At 41.7% G+C, this 24,646-nt stretch overlaps 1 protein-coding gene across 6 annotated transcripts in view; it reads right to left on the bottom strand.

Moving 5' to 3' along the window:
- CFAP54 (cilia and flagella associated protein 54) overlaps positions 1-24,646 on the bottom strand; it is a 101,304-nt gene that overhangs the window by 11,641 nt on the left and 65,017 nt on the right. For all 6 annotated transcript variants that reach the window (XM_077934824.1, XM_077934826.1, XM_077934825.1 and 3 more), the window contains 20 exons: positions 23,872-23,959; positions 21,175-21,327; positions 20,361-20,558; positions 19,913-20,000; positions 17,381-17,587; positions 16,253-16,319; positions 14,587-14,769; positions 13,921-14,007; positions 13,248-13,370; positions 12,224-12,277; positions 9,774-9,990; positions 8,606-8,697; positions 7,336-7,505; positions 6,436-6,532; positions 5,991-6,141; positions 4,223-4,380; positions 3,168-3,353; positions 1,927-2,053; positions 992-1,147; positions 667-775 (listed from right to left, as the gene is read on the bottom strand). In XM_077934824.1, coding sequence (XP_077790950.1) covers positions 667-775; positions 992-1,147; positions 1,927-2,053; positions 3,168-3,353; positions 4,223-4,380; positions 5,991-6,141; positions 6,436-6,532; positions 7,336-7,505; positions 8,606-8,697; positions 9,774-9,990; positions 12,224-12,277; positions 13,248-13,370; positions 13,921-14,007; positions 14,587-14,769; positions 16,253-16,319; positions 17,381-17,587; positions 19,913-20,000; positions 20,361-20,558; positions 21,175-21,327; positions 23,872-23,959 — 2,711 coding nt within the window. The remainder of the gene's footprint in view (positions 1-666; positions 776-991; positions 1,148-1,926; positions 2,054-3,167; positions 3,354-4,222; positions 4,381-5,990; positions 6,142-6,435; positions 6,533-7,335; positions 7,506-8,605; positions 8,698-9,773; positions 9,991-12,223; positions 12,278-13,247; positions 13,371-13,920; positions 14,008-14,586; positions 14,770-16,252; positions 16,320-17,380; positions 17,588-19,912; positions 20,001-20,360; positions 20,559-21,174; positions 21,328-23,871; positions 23,960-24,646) is intronic.

Raw genomic sequence — 24,646 nt, 5'->3', positions numbered from 1 at the left:
ATTTTTTCCCCCTTTACTGCATTATCAGTGGATTAAGAAAATCCAAATTAAATGGAGGGCAAGTGAGGACTGCCTCCTGGATGAGGACAGTGGCACATGGATGACACAAACAAACAAACATGCACACCTGTGATGCGTGAAATCCACTTTAAGCCTCTGTGTGAAAACACCCTTACATCCAAGAAACCTTGCATTCCATTTAGTTCCTGAATAAACCTTCCTTAGGATTTGCACATAGCATGCTGAGCACTTTAAGATGTACCCATGCTATGTTGGGAAATTGTCTGTGTGTTTGGTGGGAAACCCAGACATTCAGATCATTAACCAACAATTTTTTTAAAAAAATGCCTCTCTGAGACCACAGCTCAGCCACGCACATAAGGGCTCCAGATGTGCATCAGAGCTGGTGGATAAGAACACAATTTACAAGTTGTACTGTAGAAAAAGGGCATCTGTCCTAGGCATCCTTACTTGGGGGTAAGTACTGAAACCACTTTGAGGGGGTTTTCCTACAATCAAGTGGTATATAAATTTTGTAAAATAAATAAGAGGCCTGGCTTCTAAGTAAGGGGGGCAGGATATCTGTTAGCCTTTATTTTACTAGAAAAGGAAAATAAAAACACCAATTCAAAACACACAGGTAAAAGAATTTGAACAGCTGCTTACCCAAAATTTTGGTAACTACCAAGACTTAACTTTATGGCATCCAGCAAACTCTCAACAGCTACTGTTGATTTATTAACACCCATACAATCAATTTGTCGTTCTATCTTCCCTAAATAGAAAAAAAGAGACACACAAATTAGTTTGACAAGCTAATGCAGAAAATGCTCAATAGCAATGTTTTGCAACCAGGCGGCATATGAAGATATCAGGGGGGCCTGTTTTTTTTTCTTTAAAAAAAGCACAATATAATGCCCTCTGAGGCCCCTATGTACAATGTACACAACACAGGTATAGGAATACTGTGGGGATATGAGCTGCATATTACCTTTCCGAAAAAGAAGTTCTGCTTCCAGATCAAACTCTCGTCTCACTGAAGCAGCACATAGGTCCAGTGCTGTTTCTGTATGCCGGAGGGCTTTTACCCACTGGAACTCAGATTGTGGTTTAGACATGCAAGATAATTCTAGAGTCAATGTATGTGCTAGAAATCAAGAAACAGAAATCAAGAAATACTTGCAAGAAAGTGTTACCCAATGAAGAACAAAAATCAAATATTGTGAAAAATAAAAGACATTCCCTTTTCTTTTTTAAAAAACTAAGAGCCAAAAAATTATGTCCGAGTAGCTGACAACAAAAATTAAACATGCTGTGAATGTCACTATATATCTCAATATTTTGAGATATCTCACATTAGCACTCAATTGACTGCAGATATATTTATAGTTCTATATGTGAGCATATGCAAGGCAGCTGAAAAAGGCAAGTTATAGTAAGTGCAAATATTTAGATGACAACAAACCAATAAACCTTACTACAATTTCTCATTTGAAGAGCAGTAATCCTAGACATCCTAGACCAGGCTTCCTCAACCTCGGCCTTCCAGATGTTTTGAGACTACAATTCCCATGATCCCTGACCACTGGGCCTGCTAGCTAGGGATCGTGGGAGTTGTAGGCCAAAAACATCTGGAGGGCCAAGGTTGAGGAAGCCTGTCCTAGACTAAACTGTGACAGCCAACAAAAACAGAACTGTATATATTCCTAACCTAGTCTCATTATTTGAGTATAGCCAACAATAACTATAGTTTAAACTGTTGCTTTACAATTTCTATTTTTAGTATCTTTCCATTACAGATTCCAGCAAAAAATATTTATGTATTTAAAGTTGTAATTAACATAACTGAAATATATTGTAGTACCTGGATATCAGATGTGCTTTATAAATAATAAAATGTTTTGTAGGACACTTAAATTTCCTTACCAATTCTCAGTTTGACTTTTGCCAGTAATCTGATATGTGGCAGGTATATGTTTTTCAAAGGCTCCAGTAGAGTTATCAGTGTAGGATCAGCTGTAGGTTTTTCAAGTAATTGTCCCAAAATATATAACTGTTGAAAAGTGTGATTTAGTAATGAAAATTTGCTAATCCGATTACTCTTATACAAACAGATCCCTGCAATTGTCACTGCTATTAGGTCTTTTGAATTCAGAGATTTCAGAGTTATTAAGGATTGTGCTGCTGGAACAAATGCTCCATTCATGTCAGGAATGGGTGTCGGGAGCAGGTCAGCAGTAACTCACATAGCATCAGAGAAATTAACTCTTTATTCAAAGAAAAAGACAGCTAAAGGAGGCCAGGCCTAGTGAACACAGCAACTCTCCCCAGTAGATCGTGCCCCAAAGAGGCAGTTGTGAGGACTGAAGGTCTCCACCTTCCCACAGTTCCCTAAGTCTCCTCCTCCAACATGTTCTTCCCAAGCAATCTGAGACTTCATCATCTTGCCTTTCTTTGCTCCACCCTCTTCATACTTCTTCTGGTTCTGGGAGACCAGGTGGGAGGGGAGCTGGAGACCCCCGGCGTCTTCAGCAGCCTGCCTCATCTCTGCCTTCTGGCCCCCCCTCCTCTCCAGCCCCCACTTCTGCCTCTGATTCTAGACTGCTCTCTGCCACAGACTCTTCCTGCTCACTAAACCCTGTTACCTCTTCAGCTTCTGCCACCTCCTCCTCCCAGTCTGCTCCCTCTTCCCCCTCTGACCATTCATTGCCATCCCACCACCAGTCCCCTGGCTCTGAGTCTTCTGCCCTTGGGGATTCCACAGCTGGCGCCCCCCACTACTCTACGGCATCCAGTCAGTCTATGACAGTTCATTGCAAGCTAGTAAAGGAATACAGATTTAAGTCAGGGTGGAGAATCCTATGCGACAAACTGGACAATGATGTGAAATGAAGATTGTTGGGACCTCACAGGGCTTGCAAAGAGTCCTGGCTGGTGCTTTGAAGTGTTGCTGATCAGCAAGCTTGATGTCACCACCCGTCAGTTGATAGTGACTTCATGCCTGCTTTCCCACTGGAAGCTCAGTGACACAGCCAATCCAACAGGCTTGAACTCACTGCCTATCAGCTGATGAGCAATGACTGCAAGCCTGCATTCTGAAGGGAACAGCTGGGATCCAAAAATGTTGACAAATTTAAACTAGCATTAAATCATGAGAATGCACTCACCTGTTGGACAACAATTGTGTGTGCCATAATTAATACATCCATTTGATCAGTTTTAGACGTGTGATTATCTGAATCCTCCCCTGCTTGTGTTTTCATTATGTCAGTCAGCAGAAGCATACTCTGCACTAGTGTTAAAGAAGCTGGTGGAGAAATCAGAGTCTTTTCTTCAAGTAACCTGATTACATTCTATAAAAACATAACAGAATACATTCATGTGCAGTTACAGTCTAGCGGAGTGTTTCTCAAATGTTTCTCAAAAGGTGGAGGAAACACAAACCAAGCAGATGCAGAAAAATTAAATGAAAATCTAGGATGTCAAGGAAAGACAAGCTGGGAAGTCTTCATATGATGGGACGTGACTAGAGATGCTCTATGGTTGTAATAGGTACCTACTATTCTATTAGATGTTGTAAAAGGTAAAGGGACCCCTGACCATTAGGTCCAGTCGTGACCGACTCGGGTTGCAGCGCTCATCTCGCTTTATTGGCCGAGGGAGCCGGCGTACAGCTTCCGGGTCATGTGGCCAGCATGACTAAGCCGCTTCTGGCAAACCAGAGCAGCGCATGGAAACGTCGTTTACCTTCCCGCCGGAGTGGTACCTATTTATCTACTTGCACTTTGACGTGCTTTCAAACTGCTAGGTTGGCAGGAGCAGGGACCGAGCAATGGGAGCTCACCCTGTTGCAGGGATTCGAACCACCAACCTTCTGATCGGCAAGTCCTGGGCTCTGTGGTTTAACCCACAGCGCCACCCGTGTCCCTATTAGATGTTGTACTAGATGTTTAAAAGAGGTGATAAGAAAAACTAGAATGACACAGCAAAGGAAACAAATGCATGGAATGGAAAAATGCAAAAAATAAAATAAAAAATTCTATGGATCTCACTTAGTCATGTTTATTACTTTCAATGGGTCTATTCTGAATAACAATTAGTTGGACACCACACTTTATATTAAGACACTTAGCTAAAATAAATCAATGAATTGTGTCAGAATTAATGCTTTTTACACCAATTTTACTGGGAAAGAGTTCATAAATCAGTTTTGAGTCCAAACCTGTAAACAACACTTAATGTCAGCCACTGGTTTTCCTTCTTGCAGGCCAAGCATAACAGCTTGCATTGTAATTTCAGCAAGTGTCTCAACATCATTGAATTCCTCCGCTTCCATTTGTACCTCACCAATCAGACTTGAGCACTCCTTCAATTCATTTTCTCAAATAAGCAGAAATGCACCTCCATCAGTACACACATTATTTTCCCAAACAGCAGCACATACAATTTTCAATTATTGTAATACTGACAAATGATAATGGAACATTTAATATGTTAATAATATAACATTTCAAGCATGCATATTAGCATCTATTGTTTTTTTACTCAAAGATATTGACAAACATGATCAAGATCCTGTGAGTATTGGATTGCCTTCACTATAGTGATTTAGTGCAGATGTAGTGCTGCCTGATTTCCTAACCATGAATGTACTAAAAGGAAGGCCACATCTGTTTTTAGTAATGCAGCTTTATATACAGTGCTTGCAAGATGCAGCTGGAGTTGAGTGCTACCTAAGTAGGAAAAGCCTTTTTGAACGATGCAATAATCACAGTAAAAGTGTTAGGGTGAGTAGGACAAAACATCTTGGTGAATTATGTTCAGGAATGCAGTTAATTCTCCATGAGTCAGCAGACAATTCATCCCGCAGAATGCAGCTGCAGGCATCCTGTGACTCTCTTATCTGTGTTACTGGGCAGATTTGGCAAGTAACTGTGTATAAAAGGGCTCAGGTTACAGCATGCTAAGTGGGTTGCGGTAGGAGATTGCAGAAATTGTTGAAGGCTATCTGGTGGAACTGTAGATTCGAGTGAAGAATTTGTGACGAGATTCTCTTTTCTGTGGTTAGCTGAACCACTTGACTGAGTTTCCACAGAGCATACACCCAACACCCCAACAAATTACCGTATTTTTCGCACGATTGGACGCACCGGACCATAGGACGCACCTAGTTTTTTGGGGGGGAAATAAAGGAAAAAATTTTCCCCTTTATTTCCCCCCCCCCCAAAAGCAGGCCAGGGAAACCGAACCAGGTCGAGGAACAGCGGGATAGTGGCGCTGCGCCTCCCTGCTGTCCCCCAAGCTTGTGGGGCTGGCCGATGTCTGCCTGGCGCGAGGGGCGCTCTGCTTCAGGGCGCCCCACCCGCCAGGCAGCAGGCTGCTATCCGCAGCGTGGGGAGCCCTGTGGGGAACTCCTGCAAGCCTCCCCACTCTGCAGATGTATGCCTGGCGCGAGGGGCGCTCTGCTTCAGGGCGCCCCACCCGCCAGGCAGCAGGCTGCTATCCGCAGCGTGGGGAGCCCTGTGGGGAACTCCTGCAAGCCTCCCCACGCTGCGGATGTGTTCCCGAAGCGCCTGGAGCTCTGCTTTCAGGGCGCCGGGCGCTCCGGGCGCTCCGGGAAGCAGGCTGCTATCCGCAGCCTAGACACGGCTAGCGGAGCGCTAATCCCGAAGCCCCAAGCTTCGGGATTAGCGCGGCGCTTCGCTAGCCCTGGGAGAGCCACGCAACGTCGCGGGGCTCTCCCAGGGCTAGCGAGACCTTGCCGGCACCCAGAAGCTTGGGGCGCGCTGAGCTCTGCGCGCCCCAAGCTTCGGGATTAGCGCGGCGCTCCGCTAGCCGTGGCTAGCGGATAGCTTCCTGAAGTCTGGAGAGCGAAAGCCTGCATTCGCTCCATAGGACGCACACACATTTTCCCTTGCTTTTTAGGAGGGAAAAAGTGCGTCCTATGGTGCGAAAAATACGGTAACAGTAGTTTTAAGGTCAAATACTACCTTTCATAGTTTCAATGCCTCGTGCCTGTGCTGTCATCGCAGTCACTAATGCCAAACGACATCTCAGCCATATATGTATATTCATATGTTTTCGTGCTGTTACATTGTGAAGCAGATTGGAATCTTCAACATAAATTATATCACCATTTATCTAAAAGACATGGGAAAAATAAACTAACTGGGTGCATTGCTCAATTCTTCTGTTGTAGAATAATTTATCATTAATGTACAGAAAAATGTAAAGTAATCTAGTACATATATTGAGTTATTTATGAAAACAATTGTTCTGCTTCTAGTTAAATGGGTTACAATACACAATAGACATGTATTAATCTAAAAGGATCACATATGCTTTCCAGAGTTGGCTATAACTTTAAGGCACTTTTATTTTTTTAGCTCTGTGTGCCTTATCATCATAAACTTGTCAAGATATTTTGACACATACCTCTATTTTTCTCTCTGGTTTTTTAATTGAATCAAGTGATTTCTTGAAAATTGTTGCATCTTGAAGAAGTTTTATTGCAGAAAAGGCCAAAGCAGCACTGTGATAAGCAAGCATATCATTAAACATTTAAGAAGTTTAAGTATTTCTTATTTTAAAGCAATAGTTCTGGTACCCACATCAGCTGCCATCAATTTAGTTTGTATTCATGGGGAAACATAGTATAAACCACAGGAGTTTTTAACAGAAATAGCTAACATTTTGCTGCTTTGTTGTTTGCCACCCTGGGTTCTTTAGGGGGAAGCCTGAGAGAAATTTAATAAAATAAATTTTTAAAGTTGAATTTGATAGCATTTTGGTCACTGTTCACAATCAGTACATCAACAATTGGTTCATCATCACCAGATCCTGAGTGCTACTATAGATTAAGTGCAGGATCATTGCCCCTCAGGTCAGTTCCATGACCAACTGTTCTAGGGCATAGTCATATAGTGTGCTTTTTTGTCATGACTGGAACGTATTCTGGAGATGTCTCCTGGCTCCTGGACCATGACGGTACCAACACCTAGGTCAGTAATGCTTTAACTCAATGTGACTGTGTGGCAGCATCTTGTTACCTCCTGAATCCACCCCTTCTCCACCCAGCCATTAGCGAGGCACATGGATACCAAACTGCCCACTTATCAGCACAGATTATAACCAGCAAAGTATGTGTGTGGGCCAATGGTCTCAACTTTTCTTGAAAGCAAGCATTTCCAGACCACTGTCCCATTTTGGATAAAGTCAGCTTTTCTTTAAAAAAAAATAAATGTTAACATAATGGCACTGTTTTTCCACTAGAATTTTTTTTGAAAGAAGTGGAAATAACAAATGTGCTGCTGAAAACTGGATTATTTTTTTTACCTGAATGCTGTTTGAAGTCTTTGCTGAGCAATAGCTGCAAGCTGAAGCTTAGCTTCAATGACAGTCTCCAATTCTGAAGCTGAACACTCATAAAGCAATGTGCCATATTTATTTTGTATGATTTCGAGAACTGAATTAATCCTTTCTTCAGCTTCTGCCAATAAAATCCCCTAAAATAATAGATCACCATTACTGAACAGTTTACAAAGAACTAATAAGAAGTTCATGAAAAATCTTACTGCCTACTCTACATTGGAATCCACAATTTTGGAATGCTTCTGATACAACATTTAGGATATATATTTGAATCCTAGACATTCATTAAAATGCTTGAATATTATTAACAGTTGTACTGACTAGTTATACATTTGATTCTTTAAACACAATTGTCCTATACTTTGCACACATTTGTAGGCCACAGTAGCCAATGCTGACAGACAGGGTGTAAATAATTATTTCTTACTTTGTATTTTATCTTTAGTAGGTTATAATTGAATACATATCACAAAAATGCATGAGATCTATCATCAGATATTAAGTTCTAGTCACCAGCTCCCAGTCCATTGCCTGGGAGCCAGTTTTGGTTGTGGTTTTATATGGGACTTTGTCTTGAAGAAGTGGAATGAAATAAAAATATATTTCAGCCTTGATCTACATTAATTCAGAGTATACTGAAGATCTGCCAGCTGAGGGGCTATAGCAGAGGTGAGGAACTGAATTCGACCAGAGGGTGAGTGGTGTTGCTAAGTGTGTTCCTGATTCTTTCTCTGCAGCCCAAACTCATTGTTAGTTTGTTTTTTTTAATTTGGCACCTTTTCCTGCCACACTACAGAGTGACAGAAAAAGGAACCTAATTCTCAAAGTGCCAACATTCGGCTGCAAAAAAATCAGGAGCACACTTAAGAGTGTGTTCCCAATTCTATCTTTGAAGACATGGCTTGAATTTCTTGCAAAGGGCCAACACCTCTCTGCCTAAAGCTCTAACATATACCCTTACCTCAGAACTAGCCCACATTTAGGGGTGCCAAGACGTGACTAGCAGGCAACTGACTTACCAGGCAGCTCCAAAGCTGCAGGAGAAGCCAGACCCAACACCCAGCACCCCTCCCAAGGGAAGCACCACCCAATACCAGTCCATGTAACATGGACAGAAATCCTCTGCCATGCCCACCAACTGAGAAACTGGAGCACTGGCCAAAGTATGTGTAAATTTGCTCCTGAGCAGTGCAATTATGGATATATATGTTCACATTTAAAACAACACTGTTACCTTTAGCACAGCCATATTTAAGATATCTTTGTTTTTTTCAAGTTCCAAAATCATAAAACTTCTGTCTCGCTTTTCGGGTCCAGGCACAAAACCTTTGCAAAGAATAAAATACACTGTCAAATTTGAGGCAATTAAACAGAACAAAGTAGCACAGAAAGCAGCCGGGTGCTCACCTGTGAGTTGTTCTTTTTGTGTTATCTCCTGTGCAACTCTAGAATGTATGGGCTATTATTAGTGCCATGTAATTTGCTGGTTGACAGTTGGTTTCTTTCAAAAAAATAGGGAGAAGAGGACTGAAATCCGATGGATTATTTTAGGCCTTTCAAATCTAAAATGAGTTCCCCACCCACATCCCACATTTATTTGTGAAGCAGAAATACTATCAAATGGATTTCACTCTGTTGAGTGTCTGATACTTGTTCTGAAGCATTAAAATATGTTTTGTCCAATTCCCTGGAAGGTGGGAGGCTACTCCCTTTGGTATTGCAAAGAACTTGTTAATATAACCTCTGGAGATTTATGACCCTGAGGTAAATGGATCCAAGCCTATATTTTTTTGTGAATTTAGTCATTGTTCTTCCTAGCAGAGACAGGAGATGTCATCTAAAAGGTTATTCGTTTTAAGGGTGATCAGAGTCACACAGTTCACCCTTCTTCATGGAAGAATCAGAAATCACAACACTTGATAAGCTGGCCCAGGTTATTTTAAGTGGAGCTGAACACTTCTGATGGATTCTGATGCAGAAGACAGAAGAACTGGAGGGAAACTGCTTTTCCTCTTTGTTCTGGGTTGTGTTGGGTAGAAAGGCAGTAGACCACTCTTAGAGGTGTTTTTTCTTAATTCCTATAGGTATGGGCTTAAAGCCCGTACATTCTGCCAGCATTACAGGAGATAACATGTAGAAGAATTCAAATAAAGTTGAAACTTTAATTATAAAAACTTTAAAATGGTAAAAATTATGACCAGCCAAAGATAAGCACATTTAGGTCCTTTTATAGACTTTAACAGTACATGCACTTTTTAAACAAAGTATTTTCTAGTAAGAAGAAATATTATACTAAGCAAGGTAATAAAATCATTACACAGACATTATAAGCTTTATAAACCTTAAATGAGTGAAAATAAAATTCAGAGAGAGAGAGTGCACGCGTTGTTATTTGCCCGTACCTTTCTGGAAAGCATCAGTGTTTCTGCCTGCCTTTCTTAAGATTTCACTGTCCATACAATACACTGTTCTTGTCACTTTTTCAGGAACACAGTTTAATGTTGTAGAGAGGCAAATAATAAGATGCATTTTGACCAACATTAAGTTATCCATGATTCTTGGTTCACATTCTTCAGCCCAGGCTGAATGTACAGGCCTGTTAAATACATCTTCTAATGCCTTTGAAATAAAAAGGAAATTCCATAAAAATATACGGACATGCTTCATTTTTTCTAAAACTTAATTTCATGGCAACCTTACTCAGAAGCAAAATTTAAACCTAACAAAGTCATACAAAAAATCAAATCAAAACTGCAACTACTACTGAACCAAACTACATTATGGTGACTCCCAGGTGTTGAAGTGCGAGTAGTGCTACTATAATGTACTATACAGATATCAACATTGTTAATTATGTAACTCACCTGTAGGGACATAACTACGCACTAGTGACAAACTGAACGTCCACAATATTAAAGTGACATTTAGCCAGTCACTTGACAAATTCTAAACTTGGTATCTCCCTCTTGAATTATACTGAGGATTCTTAAACTGCAACAATCTTATAATCAACCCCCTAACTGTAATCTGGTGTGGTATGCCTTCCAATTCAGAAGTTGTCAGTGGAAACTTGCAACATGTGGTGCAACTTGCAACATGTGGTGCAACATTGCGGTGTACAAGGAGAAAGATGCAAACCCAGAAGCCTCTGTGGTGATGCACGTTACCCACTGAATCAAATGCAGAACCTCATAGTGATAGCAGCATGAAAAGTTGCACTCATGACCTACACAAAATGACAGTACTCTCTAGCGTTTTGTGTAGCAATACAGAAATCTCTGAAGTATCCTCTTAACCAACCAAGGTAGCAGTAGACTGGCAGGTAGCCTGAGTGTAAAGATGCCCAGAAAGAAGGCAGCACCTCTTCTCAGATTTCAAATCCAGCTTGACTGTGCCATTCTGCTACATTGTATATGATTCTAGGATGCCCTCTCATTTAGCACTGGAAAGATTCAAGGTGCACAGGTATGTGAGAGTGGTGATGCCATTCCAAGGAGGGTTCACTCCCAGACAGCTTGGCCAGGATATATCCAACTCCCTGGGCTAAATAAGTTGTCTTCAATAGCTTAGGCTGCAATCCTAACCATGTCTACTCAAAGGTTAAGTCCCACTGAATTCAATGGGGCTTACTCCCAGGTAAGTGGAGGAGCTAGGATTGCAGATTTAGAGCATAAAAGCTCTGCAGGATCAGGTCTATCTAAGACAGTGTTCTTTGTTCACTATGTCTTTGGGAAACCCACAAGCACAGCACCACTCTCCCAATCATGATCTCCAGCAACTGTTATTTAGAACAGTGTTTCCCAACCGGTGTTCCGCGGCACACTAGTGTGCCGCGAGGCGTTGCCTGGTGTGCCGTGGGAGGGAGGCGGGCGAGTCGGGCGGCGAGAGGCGGGGCGGCGGCGGCGAGGATCCGCGTCGAGCCGGGGGCGGCTCCGCGGTGGTGGTGCCGAGGTTTCTCTCTCCATTCTCCCCTCACACACACACACAGGAAATAACACAGGATCAGCTGGCCAATGGGGCGGCGGCGGGGCAGCGCGCGCAAAAGGGAGGAGCGCGAGACAGCGGACGAGGAGGAGGCCGGCATGTCCGGGCAGCAGCAGCAACAACAGCAGCAGCAACTCCCGGCGACGGCTCCTCAAGCCCCGGGCAACCCTACTCCCTCACCGGCCTCGGCCGCCCTCCTGCTCCACCCGCCGCCGCCCCCTCCTCCGCCCGCTATCGCCGCCACCACCACAACAGCCGCCGCCGCCTCAGCTGGGCCCATGCCTGCCGGGAGCGGCGGCGGCAGCAGCAGCAGCAGCGCCCCGGCGCCCTTCCCTCCCGGCGTGACGCTGCGCGCTGACGTCACAGGGCTGTAATGGTGGTGTGCCTCAAGATTTTTTTCATCAAACAAGTGTGCCTTTGCCCAAAAAAGGTTGGGAAACACTGATTTAGAAGTATGTCAATTGATACTAGAGGCAATATAGCCATCACGACTAGAAGCTATACTACCTTGCGCTCCATGAATTTGCCTAGACCCCCTTTATTGCTGGCCTTTAGACTTCAGTTAAACGTATTCATTCCCCAGTGTTAGACTTCAATATTTATAACAGTTGTGCTTTAGATTTATTGTCTTCATGATATTTTGAAGTGTTTTGTAATGGTGCTTCATCCTGACTGGGACAAAGAGTGGCACAGAAATTGAATAAATAAATACACCATCCAAGTTGGTGGCAATCACTACATCTTGTGTTAGAACGTATTTTCCTTTCCATATTATCTGCTGAAGGAACAAAGGAAAAAACTGAATGTGCACCAATTCAAGTTGAGTCTCAGTCCGGTGAATGAATCAGATACACAACCAACTTCTTACCTGTAGATTTGTATTTGTCAGGAGTGGTTGTGATGAATCAAAACTTGCAGAGACCTATATATATAAATATGAAGGCAACAGAGGAATCAAAGGGAACACAAAAAACACCGCAAAGGAAAAGCAGAAGGAAAAGTAGAAAATACTTTCTTTAAGTACAAGCTAGACATCTAACAAAAAGGGGAGAGCAGGGACGTGACGAGGACATTCCCCATCCCATTGGTTCCAGCATCCCACGATGTAAATTGGAGAGCTAACTAACTACTGAAAATCTAGGGGTTCTGTACTAATTCTAGTCAATGCATTCTAATGGAGGGGGGGGGGGTTTGAGATGAGCAATTGCTGTAATTCCAATAAATCTATTGTTCTATTGTCTCTTCCTAGGATTTCCTGTTTTCCATTTTGTTTATTCTGCTTAATTAAAAGTTAAAGGACTATAATCCTAGTGAGCAATGACTAAACTGATTTGTCTTACTATTTGTCTGTGTGGCAACCATTCTTTAACAGGAGGTTTACTGGTAACTAGATTACAAGTGCTGATCTTTACAAGAAAGTATTAGGAGTTCAGGATGTCTCCTCCATGCCTTTCAGGACATGCTTGCGATAAGACTAGTATCAGGGTCAAGAAAGATCATAATGGGGATCTATTTCATATTAAGTTATGCCAACCTTTACTCATTACATGATGTACGGTAATAAACCATAGAAAAAGTACAGACTGACACACACCTATTCACAACTATGCTTAGCAATCACAATCATTATTTCTTTTGTGTTAGCTCTCCAACTGATTGTCACTATGGCAGATCCCTGGTTAAGGTTAAATAACCCTTTCATCCAGGGTGTGAAACTATTTTTAAAAGCTGGAAGAATCAAAAGCAAGCGAGACCAAGCCCTCCCCTAGAAAGGGAATCCTGGCAAGTCCTTTCTAAAAGACCCTGCAAAGAACTCACAGTGAACCTTAAGAGTAAGGGAGAATGTATTTACTGACATATTAGGCTATGTTATCAAGTTTTTTAAAATTTACCGGGAGTCTTGGAACAAGCTTATAGATTGCAGGTAGCTTCCAGGGGACTTTCTCTCCACGGTTGAGAATGCATAGTTCATTGAAGGCATCAGAGTAAAATCCTAAATCTGTAAGTACTTTGATCTTTTTAAAGAAAAGGTTAGTATTACACTAAATGTCCACAATAGTGACAGCTCTACATACAAAGATTTATACACAACCAAATCAGCTTTTGTGAGGGAAATGCTATAGCTTCCAGTGGGTTTACAGAGCCAGTACTGCAATTCATTTTGTGAATTGCAGGGTTTGGATCTTAAATTTGTTATTGATGATGCAGTTCTTTTTCAACGTTGCATGTCCCCAGCTCTCAGAAGGAGATGATGCTAGCTCCTTAACTGCATCAAGCTGTCCCTTCCATGTGATCTTGGGATTCCTATGTTACTGGAGACGTATGGGAAGAAGTCACACCACTCAGGTAGCATAAAAAAGGAAAAGACCATTTGGGTTTTTTCCTGTTTGAAGATAAAAAGTTGTTTCATTTCACCGAAAAACAGCTCATTTCCTCCAATTAGTTATAAATTATTATTCTCCAATGAAATAAATTCAGCAGTAGATAATAATTTAGTAACCAATTTACATTAAGCAATCATTGAAAAACTGAATGTGTTGCTTAACTGTTATATTGTTACATTACCTTGAGAATCCTTCCTTCAATACTTTTAGCTGCATTGCGACAAATTTCAGAAACCAAGTATTGATACAATGTGAATAGTGGCAAAATCTGCAAAGACACCAGAGAATTCTATTAATATTTATTCATAGTTCATAAAACCTAATTGTATATAGCCAAAGGCTTTTGTAAGAGTTTTCAATCCATACATTGTAGCTTATTCATAGTTATTAATTTATAGATCTGATTGTCAGTTTTTTTAACCTTGTCTTCCATACAAAATATGTACAGTTCAAAAACATAAATCGCAATGTTAAAATCTGATTTAAAAATTCAAAAACATCATTAATTAAATGGGGACAGTGGAGCCAGCAGAAAGTACATACTGGGAGGTCCTGCATATGAGGGTTCCCTACCCCTACCCCGTGCCAGTCAGTAGCTTTTGTCTATGTGTAATTTTGCATAAGTGTGCTGCCTCTGGAACAGAACCCTCATGTGAGATGCAATCATACTGTACTTCCAAGTAAACATTCATAGGATTAGGTATTCAACTAAACAAGCTTCATAACCTTATACACTGGCTTCATGCTCCATGAGTAGTATAAAAGTGAAACTACAGACCAAATCCATAACCCATTTCAACATTTAAAATAATTGCAAATGTCTTATATATACTTTATGAGAACTTACTATTAGATTCTGCTTGTTACAATGCAATTCATATATAACGTAAGTCAGGCTTCCAACAACTGTTGCGACATCAGCTCTGTAGTAATCCGTGAACAGATCAATGCCAGGAATTAATACATCTGTTTCATATTGTGCAAAGTCACAATCTGCTTTAGGATGTGGTAGTGAAACTCTAAAGAGGGACTGAAAATTATACAGTTATTAAAATCTTCCAAAGCTGTACAAAAGTTTATACCCATTAAAACCACATTAATTAACGTGTAGTGCTTCATATTAAAAAATTAAGATGTTAATACAGAATAAACATTTGTTTTATTGAGCCTAGAATAAGTGGGATCATTACATTGCACAAGTACTGCATGGCCACATACAGGAATCTCTCTTGCTTATTAATTAAAGTTTTCATTTACTCTTACTATCTAGATCTGAAACCAGACATAAGTCTTAAGTGGCCAGTTGACTAGAACAAGAGTTCTCGAATGTTCTGCCTCCAGGAGTCATTTGAGAGGGCTCAGGGATACTGTGGTCCACTGGTCATAGGTGTGGAGCCACTCTCAAAATGAGTGGAAGTGTTAGACATAATCAACTGGCAGTGGCTGAAATAATGTCCAGCTGAAAGATGGAAATTACAAATTGTTAGATTATTCCCTGCAGTGATTTCCTTGTAGCAGGCAGTTCTATCATTCATCTTTCCTTAAGCTTAGTGCATACGTTGGCTCTGGGGTTATCGTGGCTCATCCTTCCCATTTTAAGCAGAATTTACCAAACCAGAGACACTTTCCTTTCTTTCCCTCCCTCCAACATTACATGCTACAGCCAACTCCTGCTCCCCAACATGCCTATGCAAGCAACAGCACTTTCATGGAACTGATGCTGATGCTGATGCTGGTGTCAGCCCAATCCAAAGGCTACAGCAGGGTAGGGTAGGTGAGTCAGGAGATACTAGGCTAGCTACAGTGTTGAAAGCCACCTGAAAGTGGACTGAGGCCTACTTGGTGGTCCTTGCTTGGCTACAACTACCACCTTGAATCAAACAGTCTGGCTGGGATTTTCACTTCTGTCAAGCCTTTTCATAGTTTATTTGGGGTTAATGCAGCTCAAGACACATCTTCATCATACTGAAACAGAACAATAGCAGACACAATATATGGCCTCTAGCTTCTGCAAAAGGGATAGTTTGTATATTTTGTGGGTGGGAGCAGGCCTCCCAAATTTCCTTTCTTCTTAGAAACAAAGGCAGACAGAAGCAGCAGTCAGTTTCATCTAGCCAAAGCCCTTTTGGAGCATCCTTCAATCCCCACAGTTGGAATTCCTAGCTCAGCTGCTCTCCTTCATGGATCTCAGTAGTCTTGACTTGGTTTATTTTAAGTTGCTGATCATCCAAGCAAGTCAGAAATCTGCCTATGAGCTTTCTAGATTTCAGGCCCTTCCTTGCTTCCTAGATTACCAGCAGTTTTCTTTCCTTCACTACCAGATGTTTCAGAACCCTATTTTTGGTGGATTAACCCACTAAAGAGATTGTTCTGCAAACCAAGCTAGTGAGAGGCTTTCACACACTATCACAGGCATTATTGCCAGAACCATTATCTACTTATTGAGAGTGAAAATCTCAAAAACAACTTTTATCAGTTGTTAGACAAGATACAAATTAAAACATATTGATTACCTTGAAGAGAATGGCGGATAAAATGCAAGCTTTGGTTCTTAATTTCACATCATACAACAATATGTACCTATGTGCAGGAGCAAAAGGGGGGGAAAGAACACTGTGACTGCTTTAATGTAACCAAAATTTTGAACTTATTTCTACCTGAAAACAAAACCCTTCATGTTTACGTATTATAGCAGACAATGATATAATGATCAGCAAGTACATTTTTCTACTTATATGCTTTGTGTATGATAAGTAAGATCTCTGAATGCATCACACATATATTTAAGGGGAACATTTGACTCATAATAGACTTGCAGTTATGCCTCAGATTCATGTTAAGGGTAGAAGAACTGGGGTAAAGAGGGATCACTGAGAAAGGGTGCTGCAGCATATCTGGGCTTCCTGGCAGCAGAGTCACTGCCACTTACTTGAAGGGAGGGGGAAAGGGGGTGAGGTGATGGGGAGGTCAGGCTTATTTGAGCATATTGCCAGAGCCAATCCAGCACTTCTGCTGATGCTCTCCTGGAGTGTGTGCAGAGCATATACCTCCTCCCTCCCTTCCTGCCCTCTAGGTAAATGTTCTGGTATTTTTATCCCACCCTTACTTTCAGGGTGGTGCACGGGAGTATAATTTGTGTGGCTATATGTTTCAACTTGTTATTTTATATTAAATATTTTATATTTTTCTGGAAATACATATTAAATTCAAATGATAATAAAAAACCGACATGAAATTACAGGCAACTCCTGCTTTAGGCACATGCAAATGATACACGATCATGCACACAAGCATGGCGTCAAACCTGGAAGCAGCCCCCAAATGTCATAAAAACATTAAGAAAAGGGGAGGGGTGGGGCGGAGCTGGGCAAAGCGGGCTTATGCAGGTTTCACCAACATGTGTGGGGGTCTGGAATGGAACCCCTATACAAAATGAAGATTGCCTCTACAAGGTAACTTGGATAAAGATGCAGTATGAATACAAACTTAGACAGCATGTTTGAATGATTTATTTATCAGTATTTCTGATAGGCACTTTTTAAAAAAGAACTTCATTAACAATAAGAAGTATTCTATCCTTTATTATATACGCATGAATTATTCTAGGATCAGTGGATGAGAAGGTTTCATTATATACTCACTGAGCTATTTTAGCTGCTAAGATTGCTCCTTGTAAGCAACCCCAAATTCCACCCCGAGAAACAAATTTCTCACAGTAACCTTGAGAGCTATTTGCCAAGTTGCCAGTGGCATTCTCTGACAAGCCATCTAACTCGTGCCAGTGATTAAGTGCATCAACTATTTTCAGGACTCCATCAAGGCCTTGACACCAGCATTTGAAAGCAGCTCTGAAAAACATTTAAAAATATCCAATGTTTCACTGACATTTATTAAAATGCAAGATAATGAAAATATTTTATTTGGCATCACACCCTCAAACGCAGATGTAACAGGTTAATGAAATGCAGTGCAAACTGCAAAAACTGGAAAATCAAACACAAGAGGCATATTTTTTTCCAGTCACTCTTCCTATACCTTGGTCTGCAACTTAACAAAAAAAAAAAAGAAATCTAAGGAGGGACACGGACGGACACGGACAGACACACACACACACACACACTATCCACCTAGTGGTGCAGCAATAATAAAACTGCTGGTATGTTTGCAAAGCTAAGCAGGGTCTGGTATGGTTTGAAATTGGATGGGTACCACATGTTGAGATTGTGCAATGCAGAAGATTGAACTAGATGGCCCTCAAGGTCCCTGCCAACTCCATGATGTCTGTGTTTTTTAAGTGAAATGGCCAGGAAACCCAGGCACATAAATGCCCCACATCAATCAGAGGTGTCATTGCCTCCCAGAAATAGTAAAATTGGCGTGTGAATACATGATTCCCCTCTCTTTTTCAGAAACAGTGGGACAATCTACACAGGGATGCTGAAAAGCAGTTGCTTCCCAGGTAGGAACTAAGGAAACCTACGCAAATTCCCAGCTGCCTGATGAGTAGTTTTCCATTTCCTAGCGAAAGGTCAGCAGCGTGGGTTGATGGCTCCACCTAGTGATCCAAAGGCAGGCAGCAGCTTTTTGGGAGTCAGGACTTCCAACAGGCATTCAGGTCATGGACTCGCCAAGCTTGACAGCCGGAAGTGTAAGGGCAGAAAGAAAACATACCACCTCCCAATGTCAATGTGACTTGTGCTAATAACAAGAATCCTGCCGCCAACCCAACTAGGGCAGGGTCTGCTGACCTTTCATTAGGAAATGGAAAAGTACACTTCAAGCAGGTGCAACTGTATCCCCCCCCAAAAAAAAATTTCCAGTGAAAGATCAGCAGAGTGGGATGCTAACCTTCCTAAGGTGTGAGTGCTGGTGCAAGAGGTTGTGGAGGAAGGACCTGCTGCAGGACCACCTGCCAAATGCCGAATCCAAAGCATCCTGGCGGTAATGCCTGGTGAAGGTACTGGGTGCTGCCTGGCAGAGGGTGGGAGATTAAAAAACAGCTACCGAGTGAAGGGAACCAGAGGGAAATGTGCCCATGGGGAAGGAGGACTATTACTAATTCCCTACGACAGAAGATGAAAGGTTTAGAAGAAATTCAGAGGGAAGTACAGTGGTGCCTCGCAAGACGAAATTAATTCGTTCCGCGAGTTTTGTCGTCTTGCGAAGCACGGTGTCGGGAAAGTTTTGGAAAAGCTTCAAAAATCACCAAAGTCTTTAAAAACCTCAAAAAAGGCTACCACACCGCATTCTATGAGTTGCTCCTCGAAGTCAAGTCGCAACTGTATTAACGGTGTTAAGAAAAAGGAAACAAACTTGCAAGACGTTTCCGTCTTGCGAAGCAAGCCCATACGGAAAATCGTCTTGCGAAGCAGCTCAAAAAACCAAAAACCCTTTCGTCTAGCGAGTTTTCCGTCTTGCGAGGTACCACTGTAACTGAAAGATGAGCAAGAGCGATAATGACTGGCTGCACTTCAACCAAAGGCAGGAGCAGAACTGGATGCATGCTGGCAATCCTGCCTCCCCAAAGGTTGCTGCCTGCCTTCTGGCCACTCTGCTGACCTTCCACTGGAAATGGGGAAATGTTAAAACTAAAACCAAATGCACATTAAGACCTAAATTAAAGTAGGGACACTTTCCTTCCAAGCTAACTTTTGTGTTTTGTTTTTTCAGTTCATGCAATCACATTTTATTTAGTTATTGTAAAAAAAACAACCCTGTTTATCACAATTTCATTTAAAAATATCAAAGCTGTTTATACCAATTAAAATCACATAAAAATAAAAACCGATCACTAGCTGACTTATTATGTAAAATGTTTTTCTTATTTTCCTCTGAAATACCCACTTGACTCAAGCAACCACATGTGCAGTTGCAGGTTGGGATTGAAGTACCTGCTCCAGGTGCTTCCTGTCAGAAGGTGGAAAGAACGGCTGTAAAGCCCTTTACCACTCTTAACAAGGGATTCCCACAAAATTTATGATGCAAACGCAAGCAAAGCATATGTCAGTAACACTGGCACACACTTAAACATACAACCTTGTCTCAATCAAAACTATAGTATCTGCAGGCCCCTAGACTTCAGTTAGCAGCCTTTAGCTATGTTTTAGCTAATTATGCATTAAAACTGAAAATTTAAGGACAGTTTCATTTTATATCTGTTGCACTATAGATACCTTTTGTTTCCTGTATAAAAGTGAATATTTCCAAGTTCACTGAAAGCCTGCACCATGAGGTCTTGCTGATCATTTTTTTGAAGAGCCTCTGTTTTTCATTGGTTGAAGGAGAATTTTAAAAAATAAAAACAGAAATATTAATACACACTTAATATATTTATGTAAATCAACTTATATGAATTCAGAAATAAAACATTATCCTAAATAATATTATTCATTTATTTCACTTAGGAATCCCCATAAAAATCCCAAAGCCATTTAACAATAAATCAGGGGATGGGGAGCTAACTCAGCCAAAGATCTTTTCTACAGTAGAAAAAAACATATGGGTACAGAAGAAACTTTCATGGGATAGACTATATGCCACCAAAATTTGTGGACACGTACTTGTAAGTATATATCTGTACATATATATTTGTAAGGGAGGGAAAACAAATTATAATCTTACCAAGAGTTTGCTCATATGAAGAGATGACTACTGACAGTTTTGACCGGGGAATGGAGTTGCCTTGAACCAAACTAATGCTAGTAAAATTTTCATTAGAAAAATCAGGTGGTTCTGGCTGATATGTGAACTCAGCCCCCATCATAAATTCCACTTTTCCATGTGAAGATGCCTTCCATCTTGTGTCTACTCTTCCACACTCTAGATTAGAAAAGTGATTAATATACTGAATATACTCTATCCAAAAGATTTTGATTCTGGTGGCAATTAATTGTAGAAAAAGATTAATTTCAAAGGTAATGCTCTGTAATTCCAGGAAAAAAATGCTTATTTACACTTCCTAGCCAACACAAAGATTGGCTGCAAATACTGAATCTGTATAAATTCTACAAACACAGAATTAAAATTAATTTGCCAAAGATATTCACATTTAAGGCTGGTGCAGATGTAAGAGAACAATGGTCCTCAACTAAGATAACCATTGAGTAATACCCCTCCCCACCTTCTCACTATATAGAAGGATCTGGCAACTTCTGTTTCAGTGTATCTGAAGAAGTGTGCATGCACACGAAAGCTCATACCAAGAACTAACTTAGTTGGTCTTTAAGGTGCTACTGGAAGGAATTTTTTTTTGTTAAGATAACCATGTAGTGGTTATATCACCAAACTCATAACTTCTCATATGAATATAAAAAGCATCTGCATTAATAATTACCTACTTTTTCACACTAAGCTTTCCAGTATTTGACTTCTTAAAGTAGATCAATTGTACACACAATCTTGTTGTTAACCAACAGATGTTATAGCAATTACTCACCTTGTGTGTGAGCAAGAAATAATGCAAGCAATTTCCTGCTATATTTAATAGATCTACTGTGGTATTTTGCTTTTTCCAGGCTTTCACTGAAACACTGCAGTGCATCTGACACATCCAGAGGAACAGAAACCAGTGCTCTTCCTTGATCCGCATCTTAATTGAAGCAATAAATACATTAAAACCTAAATATGGATCTTTCCTTTCTTATACAGCAAAGGTTTTAAATGCTTCAACGATTTTGTTTCACATTTGACAACGTCGGTCTAAAACAGACAACAAACACAATTTGCTTTAACACTGGTGAAAGGGTACAACTTACCATATTTTTTGCTCTATAAGACTCACTTTTTCCCTCCTAAAAAGTAAGGGGAAATGTGTGGGCGTCTTATGGAGCGAATGCAGGCTGCGCAGCTATCCCAGAAGCCAGAACAGCAAGAGGGATTGCTGCTTTCACTGCACAGCGATCCCTCTTGCTGTTATGGCTTCTGAGATTCAGAATATTTTTTTTTCTTGTTTTCCTCCTCCAAAAACTAGGTGCGTCTTGTGGTCTGGTGCGTCTTATAGAGTGAAAAATACAGGTATTTCCTCGAATCCGAAGAGAGGTATGTCAGGCCTTGGCCCAACTCCAAGACAGGTCACAGCTGAAGAGTCTTATTCAAGTACAGGCAGGCCAAAGACCAAAGGTGTCATGCTGACATGATTGAAGGCTAAAATTTGTAGATCAAGCATAAAATAGGGACAAGGAGTTTGTGACACAGTTTGCATATAGCGCTATGCCCAACCATGGCTTGGTGTGAATGAGATTCTGAAATAAATGATCATAGCTGCAGCACTCCTCTCCCAGTCCTGCTGATGCTACACATACAGGGCTCAGCCATGGTTTGTCTTAGCTTAATGGCTAAACCCAATTTAATGGTATGTCTTTCTCAGACAAATTTCAAGCAGTTAACCCTAGAACAGTGGTCTGCAACCTTTAAGACAAAAAGAGCCACTTGGACCCGTTTCCAAAGAAAAAAACAACTGGGAGCCGCAAAACCATTGCGACATTTAAAACAAATATAACACTGTGGGAAGGTGACGTCGGGACGGTGCGTGACTGACACATGCACCGCCCCCATGCGACAGTCACAGCCAGTACAGCGCCCGCCACAGTGGGGAGTGTCGGGGCACACAATGCGCCTCCTCTCCTCGCTAGTATCCGCCCCGGAGCGGCGGCAAAGGTGTAAAAGAGCCACATGCAGCTCCGGAGCCACGAGTTGCAGACCCCTGCCCTAGAACAATCCTTGGTTCCAGCTGATGGTTTGTCTGGAGTGAGGAAAACAACAAGCCTGGGTTTGGACATAACACCAAGCCAGGCCATGGCTTAGTCATGGGTAGCATGGCAGCAGAAGGACCAGGAAAGGAGCAAAGTGACTGCCATAGTTTAGCTTAGTAATAATGTGAATGGGCATTGTGTGGTTATTCAATGCGATGAGTTGTACAGATTGAGGACCTAAGTCTGGATCAACATTTGCGTGTCAAGACTCCAAGGCCTCCCCTTTATGTTGAATAATAACACGTGGACACCATATCTTAGGTTAATGGGCAAAATTTAAGCCACAACTTTACTGGTTACAGAATGTGAGTGGTATTGGCTTAGGCACTGGAACTGAACCGACTATATCTGACTCCTGCCCGCCTGCAGGAAGTCTCACAAGGCTTAACCACCAGTAGGGGGAGCTTGTTGATGCACATCAACTGGAAGCTCCCCCTAGAGTCACCGGAAGGTCGTGCCATGGCCCTAGCCTCCACCCGGGCTTCGGACAGGAACCACGACCACCAGATTCCTTTAACAGAATACCCTTTAGTATGGAGGGGCAGGCGATGGCCACACCTCCCCCCCCAAACAAGGTTTTACGAATACCTAACCGCCACTCAAGCCGGAACAAGAGGGCGATCCCCTTACCGCGCTGCGGTTTAAAAGGGGTAAACCACACCCCACAGGCGACTGGATTGGCCGGCCGGGGGCCATGACGTGGGGCTTCACCAACCCCCGCTGCATGTGAAGGCCACATGATCCGACCACAACACCATCCCACTTGGAAGTGGAACTGCTTTACAGAACACCACCAAGGCCCCTTGGTATCCTTCCTAGCACTACAGTACAAAAAAGATCCAGCTAGTAACCCCATTGGCAAACCAGCTGTCCCAGAGGTTTAGCAAGGGAGGAGCCAGGGCTTCTTGCCTGAATCCCCAGTTTAGGTCCCTTGGCATCTATCAAGACCAATCCCAGCTCCACCATATTAATAGTAACTTGTGCCTCTACACCACTTGTTTTCCTCCTCATCAGCAAATAAAACCATATCATTCAAAAAGTTAACTAGGGTGAGGTGAAGGGCTCCTTTTAAATTGGATCAGCAAGAGCTGCAGCAAAATGCACAAATTCTAATTCAGAAGGGAAAAGAACGGAAGTAGACTCATCTGCCTCTTCAATGAAAGGTCCCTGCAGCTCCATCAAAAAATCAAGATCCAGTATCACAGGAAAACAGAACAGAATATGGTAAATATCCTCTTTCTCACAGAAATGGATGGCTGCATGTGACTGAGGCATGGCCTATTTAGACATAGTATAAAAATATTGCCATAGTACTCCAAAAGGACATGAACAGAAAACCTTCTGAAGATAAAAAGGACTTATATATCAGTATGTGCTCTGACCTTTACTATCAAATCCATCCTCATCAGTTGTTTCATTACATTTGGCAGCAGCATGCAGCTTTATCGCAACAAAGTCTCTACAGCGCACCTAAGAGAAAAATGTTTTCCACACTGTAACATCTATTGGCAATGTTTTCAAAATAATGTGACTAAACTCAGATTTTTATGTCAATATTTGGTTACCTAAAACTTGATTTCTGAAAATTCCTTGCAGAGAAATAATTTAGATGTGCAAACAATCAAAACTAATGTTCACCATCTTTAACTGATATGCTTCAAAATGAGGGTCTGTGCACTAGTACCCATTGTGGTGCCCTTGAAATGGTGTTCGCTCTCCCATCAACATTGACCGTGATGGCTTAGGCTGATGGGAATTTCTGTCCAAAAGCATCTAGAGGTCACCAGGTTGGATACTATTGCTACAGAACAATGTAAGATTACCCAGGCCTTTGGCTAACTAAATAAACTATTACCTTTTAAACTGTGTGTGTTGGGGAGGAGGAGATTTGTTTTTTGCTATGTTATGCATTTTTGTGTTTTTATATTGTAAACTAAGGGACGCAGGTGGCGCTGGGGTTAAACCACAGCGCCTAGGGCTTGCTGATCAGCAGGTCTGCAGAATCCCTGTGACAGGGTGAGCTCCCGTCGCTCGGTCCCTGCTCCTGCCAACCTAGCAGTTTGAAAGCACGAAGTGCAAGTAGATAAATAGGTACCAGTCCGGCGGGAAGGTAAACAGTGTTTCCATGCACTGCTCTGGTTCGCCAGAAGTGGCTTA

This window comes from Podarcis muralis, chromosome 10, assembly GCF_964188315.1.
Source record: "Podarcis muralis chromosome 10, rPodMur119.hap1.1, whole genome shotgun sequence".
In the NCBI taxonomy this organism is placed as follows: domain Eukaryota; kingdom Metazoa; phylum Chordata; class Lepidosauria; order Squamata; family Lacertidae; genus Podarcis; species Podarcis muralis.
This window is presented reverse-complemented; position numbering and strand designations above follow the sequence as displayed.